The 7,555-nt window shown below is 36.9% G+C and overlaps 1 protein-coding gene across 1 annotated transcript; it reads right to left on the bottom strand.

The window, feature by feature from the left end:
• Window positions 1-1,325: 1,325 nt before the first annotated feature.
• LOC113118687 (uncharacterized) lies at window positions 1,326-7,206 on the bottom strand. The gene is made up of 9 exons (XM_026288054.1): window positions 6,830-7,206; window positions 5,856-6,060; window positions 5,678-5,736; window positions 4,263-4,401; window positions 3,977-4,086; window positions 2,728-2,908; window positions 2,560-2,643; window positions 2,323-2,418; window positions 1,326-2,187 (listed from the first exon to the last, which is right to left on the bottom strand). The coding sequence occupies exons 1-9, from the start codon at window positions 6,976-6,978 to the stop codon at window positions 1,897-1,899; spliced, it is 1,314 nt and encodes a 437-aa protein (XP_026143839.1). The 5' UTR covers window positions 6,979-7,206; the 3' UTR covers window positions 1,326-1,896.
• Between the last annotated feature and the right edge of the window lie 349 nt (window positions 7,207-7,555).

The following is a 7,555-nucleotide window of genomic DNA, read 5'->3' as shown; positions in this document are numbered from 1 at the left end:
GTCACTTTTAATGCATCCTTACTAATTCTAATAATTTTGTTCTGTCAAAAAAACAAAGACCTAAAACCATTGTTTCACATTGTTTGTGCTACAGACATGAATGATGTATAAAACCCTGCAGCATTTTGAAGGAATGACAAAAAAGTGATCAGTTGTTGCCAGCTGGATCAAAAAATAAAAAACGAAATCCCATATGAGGGACTCAAGCCATACTGTATCCAGGGACAAAAAACAAATACAAACACACTGACAACCACATAGTAACGGGTTAAAAAAAAGCCTACTTTAATATAATATTAATATTTATAAAATAAAAGGCAAAAGCTTTTTATACAGGCAAGCACCACTTGCGTTTTCCTCACAAAGCCCACGTATCTAATAATAATAATTTTATTCAGTGTATATACGAGAGAAGCAGACTCCAAAATGAAATGTTGAAAAAATACAGACGCTCAGATCAAATAAAAATTCCTACTAAATCCACAAAGGCCAGTAGAGAATGAAGGAGCACCTTTGCTCTCATAAGACCGTTCATCTCTTTATGAAATACACTTTCAGACTGTGCTTTACAGCAACCGAGCAGATTTTTCCCACTATAAAGTTGATTTGGTGGAAAAGTTTGGCCTCACTGCTATGAGTGACTGCTAAGAAGAAGAAAAAACACTGTAAAATCTGTATCTGGCTGAAATATAGATATATGGAGAACAGACCGTGAAGAATGGCTTTTGTTCCTCTAAGAAGTTTGCATTTCACCCTAAATGTGTATGGGAACAAAATAGCCTATGTTGAAACCAGAATACTAAAGGTGTAAGTGCTCGATTGGCTAATACTGCCCACAGCAACCTAATTGTTTCTTTCTACTTAACAACTTAACATGTACAAACATGTCAAAGACTGGACTTACAGCTGTTGAATTTGTTTTTCAATGTAAACTATCCTAATTTAAAGGCAATGTGATGTTTGTACATGCCAGTAGGCCAACAAGTAAAATGGTTTGTATGATATTATGCTCTGATATCTTTAGTGTTGAGGACCTTGTCGTGTAAGCGTGCAGCTGGGCTTGAGCTCTCGTGAAGGAGTTGGCTGTTTATTTTTTATTGGATTGCGCCCTCTTGTGCTCAAACATGGCATGACACAAATACCTTTCTGTGGCTGTTACCACATTTACTGTTTGTTTCAGTTAATTGTCCGTTTAATGTGCGCTTAAGATGATTAAGATTCCAAAAAATATCTTATTTACACAGTTTACGAGCAGAAAATCACAAGTCACAGCACAGTCACAATACAAGAAGGATTTCATCATATGAGCTGATCGACTATTGACGACAAATACTATGTGGTAAAGTTTGGGGTCGGTAAGATTCTTATTTATTTATTTATTTATTTTGAGAGAGAGACAGAAGATAGTGGTTAAGATAGTAAAAGATAGTGTTTGTTGAACACAATATCAGCAGATTAGAATGATTTCTGGAGGATCACGTGACACTGAAGCCTGACGTAATGACGCTGAAAATTCAGCTTTGCCATCAAAAGGACAGCAGATTTGTTTAAATATTATTTTAAAAAGCAATATTTCACAATATCACTGTTTTCACAGTATTTTCAATTAAATCTTCCGACATCAAACTTTTTATATTATTCTATTATATAATATTAATGTTAATAAAAAACCCTCAATACTATATGTAATGTTATACATTATTATTATTATTGTATTAATTATGCAAGAGTTCTTATTTACACATTTCACATGTTGAAAATTACAAGTCACAGTATAGACACTATATAGCGATTCCAGTTAATAAATTGTGAATAAAGTGCACAAACTGTTGTTACACCTGCTCAGCAGGCGGGCATTAAAAAATGTCCTGTAAAAACATCCATCTTTTGTCAAAACTACGGCGATGACTTCCTCCTCCTCGACCCACAGAGCATATGGAAGGCCGATGTTCTGGAGCGGGTCTTCTGTGAGGCTTCTGGCGACTCCGGGTCACTTTCCGGGTCAGAATTTAATTGAGATGCTTCCGGAGCAGCAACGTACACAGGGACAGCGGGAAGAGACAGTCGTGACTGATTCACACAGAACTTTGTCTTTTCCTCCTCAGAAGCCTTCAGGCCTCTCAAGTGGATCACAAAATTCGACGTCTGCTGTTCCAAAGACATGAAATCCTCAAGGATCTCAGAAAACTGTCACCGCAAAGAAAGGAAATGATTTATTGAACAAATCAAAGCATATAAAAAGCAAGAATTTTTCACTTTCGGGCTATTTTTGGTGGCTAACTATCAGGTTGGGGCGGTTGTTCTCTGTAAACGTCTTCATACCAGATCAGTGTTGGACTGTAGTAACTCTTTGGTCCATACAGAGTCGATGGTGGCACTGAAAGTCTCCTTCAGACGCTGATGACTGCTGCGAAGTGTCTGAGGAAGATCAGCCAGCAAAAACACACTTCTTCAAGCTTTATCCCATGGAAGTTGCCATATTGGCAACTATTTCTGAATCTTAGAGAACCAAACTGGTTCAGAAATGACTATATAATCTTTAATTTTGTGTGTTCTGACCTGTAAAAGGTTTATATTGGCTTCCAGCTGTGTCCGGCACTGTTGGACTTTGATTTTGAACTGACTGAGCTCACTGAACAGGCTCTAAAACACAAACACATTCACAGATATCAGTAAACACTGATCACAGGGTGCACTGTAAGGTTTTGTAGGACGAGCGTGCATCACCTCAGTGTCTGTGAGGACTGCGTGAGGGTCGAGAGCTTCCTGTGTGCTGTCAGGCCTCAGAGTCACTCGTGTGTGTAACTCCTCCAGCAGAGCCCAGCGCTTGTGTAACCCGCTCTGAACCGCACACACACTCACGTCACACTCACGCTGAACCTGCAGCAGAGAGCGCAGACCGCTCACCCTGACACACAGAATAATGCCATTAGAAACACAACACCATCATAAAAACAATATCAGTTCAGAACAGACTAGAAAAGAGCTTTTCAAAAAAAAGTGCTGCATGAAAACGGACACAATACTGTGCTAAAAGTTATTTTTTAAACAAATAAAAACCTTCATTTAGCAAGGATGCATCAAACATGACATTTATAATGTTCTAATAAATGTAAACTAAAATAAATAGATAATTCAAATAAATGCTTTTACATTTTCCAATAATCAAATAATCCTATAAAAATGTTATATTATAATAATGTTATATTATATTATAATAAAATTATTATTTGTTCATTACAATACTTACATTTTTGCTCATTTTTACTACTACCCTGTTAACCTCTATCTATCTTTTTTTTTCTTTTATTTTGGTAATTTTGTAAATTAACTTACATAACTTGCTTGATTTATGTACTTTATGTTTCACTGTCATTCAAGATTGGACACTTGGCTGAATTTGTCATAATAATGAAATCATTTTAATATAAAGATGTAAGCATGAATTTGTTTTGGAACAATTATTAACTGTACTTAAACTGTAAAAAAACTCTATAAATGTATACAAAAAATAATAACATATATATATTATCTACAAAAAAATTTCATGGCAAAATCTCTCTCTTTCTCTCTCTTGAGAAAACATCTAAAGAGTGCAACTAAAGAAATCTAAATATAACTTTTTTTGTTTTGATTTTCATAACATTTTTTTCTTTTTTCTTTTTTTTTGTATGTGATCATCTGAATGACTTTACCATTAAAAATGATTAGGTGTGTCTGGACTTTTGTCTCTAGTCATAAGCATTGACTACACCATTATACGAGTGCACAGTTATTTGTCATGAACATTCAAATGAAACTGGATATTGCGAGGCATCGGCTCGTCCCATGACAGCTTGTTGTCTGAAATCATGCATGACACAAGACTGGGTGTGAGACATTTTAGGTGGAGTTCAACCCTAGAAACAACCAAGCCTTGAACAATTGGTGACATCGGGTAAATATTTGTCGTATCTGTTCATCGAGTTCATCTCACCTGTCCCTCAGGTAAGAGCTTATACTGTTCACTCTATCTTGAAGAGCACATTTCTCCTTCTCCTCAGGTCCTTCCTCACAACTCTTCCTGTGGAGAGTCCGAGACACTGCCTGAAATGCAAAAAGACAAACATTACTGGTATTTGCAAACATCCCAAATTCCTGTTTAGCAGGATCAACAAGAGCATTGGGTTTCCAACAGCAACATCATTTGAAATGAAAATGACAATATATGTGTGATGACACTGCTGACAGATTCTCTGAGCACCCATCCACTACAGACGCACCTCTAGTCTGTTGAGGAGACCTCGTATGTGTGGCTCGCTGGGGTCCGGCAGGGGCTCATGCAGGAGGGACACCGCTAAACCATCCGCTAGAGCACTGACCTGCGTTTCCAGATGACCTGCGTCCTGCTGTGGATGTATGCTGAGAGAAATCAGATAAATAAGACAAATGTTTTCAACCAAGTGTAGGTGGTGCAGGTATGACGTCAGAACCAGGAAGACCCATTCGCTGCTGCTTCCTTCCAGACTGTCCTTTGGGGTTGTAAGATAAGACCGTTTGGGGTGTGAGTGTGTCCAGTTGTGACAAAACGTCAGAGTATCGTCAGGTTATGTTTACCACAGGCTTTATTTTACTCATACACTGAAACCCCCTTCATTTCGAAGAAATCAGCAGCGAATCAGTCTTTTGTGTTCTGACAACATATCTACATCTAAAACATGACAAAACTGTTTATTGTTGAATTCCAGTCAGTCCCAGGAACGAGGGTTTTGAATAAAGGAATTTTCTAGGTTCAGTGCAAGTTAAATGTATGGTATGCTAATGATTATAAAAGAAAATACTTTTGTTTGTCTCGCAATCCTTCATTTTATTTTTAAATAACAATAATAACAATAAATAAATCATTTGTATAGTAATACTACAGCCAACCATTTTAATTATTTAAGAATTATTTATTTATTATATTTGTACCATGAGACTAGGGTTATGTTAACATTTAATAATGCATTATTAAAATCAAAAGTTGTATCCATTGATAATATTTTAATGTACCTGAACGAACATGAATTTTCAATGAATAGTTGTACTTTTTTAACTAGAGCTAACAGAAGAATAAATACTGTAACATTGTTAGTTTATGTTAGTTAATGTATTACTAATCTTAAATTAAAGGGCCTTATTTTACCACTTAAACTCATATTGTACCTGGAACAGTCCCATACTAATCTGTTTCCTCCACATTCGGTTTTAAGTTCAACTGCTTGAAACATTGGTTAATTTATTCTTGAAATGTTGTCTTTTTCTCATTTAGGGTTATGCAAAGTTTCGACACATAGAAAGGCTATACAAATCTTAGAGAGTAAGATGGTGTTAGGGGTGTTAAATGTTGTTAGCTTCCATGCAATTTGCCAAAAATTAACACTTTGAGAACATTTTCAATGTGTACTTTTTACATTTAAGACTCAAAGGATTTTTTTTAACACAATAGGAGTTCATAATTTATCCCATGTACTGTATGTCTTGTTTTGGTCTCTGACAAGCTGCAATTGAGGTTTTATGTAAAAACAAGACTATAGAGTTTTTCATAGTGTTAATATGTGGTGAACTGCATTGAAATCATTTGACCCCTAAAACAAAGAAAGTAGTCAACAAGAGAATTTTGGTATTCGGTATATTAACAGGATTTGCTCTGTCTCACCTGGATTGCTGGTTTTCAGCAGTTTGTCTCACTATCACCTCACCATTGCATGGGAGATGCTGAGAAAATCACACATAACATACATTCGTATTTACTTATGTGAGATAATGTCATAAGTTAAAACTGACAAGCTGACTAGGATGCGAAACTAAATACAATAATACAATAGTAGACAGACCTGCTTTACTTTCTGTTCATAACGGAGCAGGAACTGGAAAGCTGGAGCACAGAGGGCCAAGGCAGCACACAGCAGCCCAGCGAGGAGCAGTCGACCCGTGGCTTCAGGCAGACTGACAGAGGGGTGCAGAGGAGACTCCTCCAGAAGAACCAAGCACATCAGAGCCAGAAACGGACTCCATCTCGGCCAGTTTCTCCAGTGCAGTCTGACAATGAAGGAAACAGACAGTCAACACAATTGGCTAATCTCAGTTATTATGAACATTAGAGAAAATATTTCATTAATTTTATCGTTTTGCAAACAGAACGTTCTGGGACAAGTCTTAAATAGTAAAGTACATTAGATAGATAAATGTCCAACCAAAGCATTTCAGAAAAAAAAAACCATTCCATAACATTTTGAAGACATTATTTACAAAACATGTAACTCCGAAACTGTAACTATTAATATCAATGGAAGAATGATTGGTTTGTTTATAACCTGTCAGGGTGCTAGCCAGAGTTCTGAGAATGTTCCCATCTGTGTTTATATATAATTTCATAATTACCTCTACTGTCTTTGAAATATACAGTTTACTGCACAATGTACTGACAAGACTTTATGATAAACTAAAATGTAAATAATGAAATTTTCATCAAAACTTGTATGTCATGTATTTAAAAAAGTTTCGTAATTACACATTTTCAGTGCTGAAGTTTTTTAACTTTTGAAAGCACAACAAAATATTAAAGCTATGTATTTCAGAGTAAAACCTTTAATTTGACATTTTTACAAAATGCTCATCTTAAAAGTGTCCTGCTCTCTTTAAGTACACCTAAGTTGTCCTTGAATTCAGTATTTTTATATTATCTGTAAGTATACACATAAAAAAAAAGAAACACTTTTATGATTTGAAGTACACTACAAATGCACATTCAACACAATTAAGCATACTATTTTTCTCAAGGGTTAACTCAAGCAGTCCAAACACCCACCTCATCCGTGTCCACTCTTGCCCAGCTCTCTCCTCCAGCTCTCGGCTGATCATCTGTTTGTCCTCCACTGCTCCATCCCCTTCTCCTCGGCTTCGAGTCCTGCTCCGCTCCCAGCAGCTCCACACATTTCCCACGCTCAGCTGAGGCATGTATCCTCACGGACGTCCTGTGGGAAGTGTTTGGGTTCCTCAACACATGCCATGGAGACTGAATACTGGATTTTCTAGCTTTACCAGTCGGTCCAGCAGGTTTAATTCATCAAACACCAATGTTTATTGTTTTCCTTGTTGGTTTGTAAGAAGAATATGTGCGGAATGCGGTATGGTGAGAGAAGTCAGGCACTGCCCGACCCACCTGTGCCAGTTACACCACTCCCTCCTCAAACACATTCACATTATATACACACAACAGCTCAAAAAAAAAAAAAAAAAAAACATTCACTCGAGACGGACAAAATGGGACCAAACCGTTCTGCATGTTTACAATGTAACAGCACATATTATTAGCTCATGATGTGTATAGGGAAAACTTCAGGTTTACTCTGTACTGAAGCCTGATTGGTTCACATTTGTGTAGCTGCACAAACCAATGGCGATTTAGCCCACCAGAAGGGGCAGAGCTGACCTCCATATAAGTCCACGTACCTGAATGTTTTACTGCTATGATAGAGGACCCACATACTCAAAAGAGCAAATTTCCCTTTCCCACGCAACCTTTTGGTTGCCA

Source organism: Carassius auratus, chromosome 18 (assembly GCF_003368295.1).
Source record: "Carassius auratus strain Wakin chromosome 18, ASM336829v1, whole genome shotgun sequence".
In the NCBI taxonomy this organism is placed as follows: Eukaryota; Metazoa; Chordata; class Actinopteri; order Cypriniformes; family Cyprinidae; genus Carassius; species Carassius auratus.
Note: the sequence above shows the minus strand (reverse complement) of the source record. Positions and strands in the feature narration are given on the sequence as shown.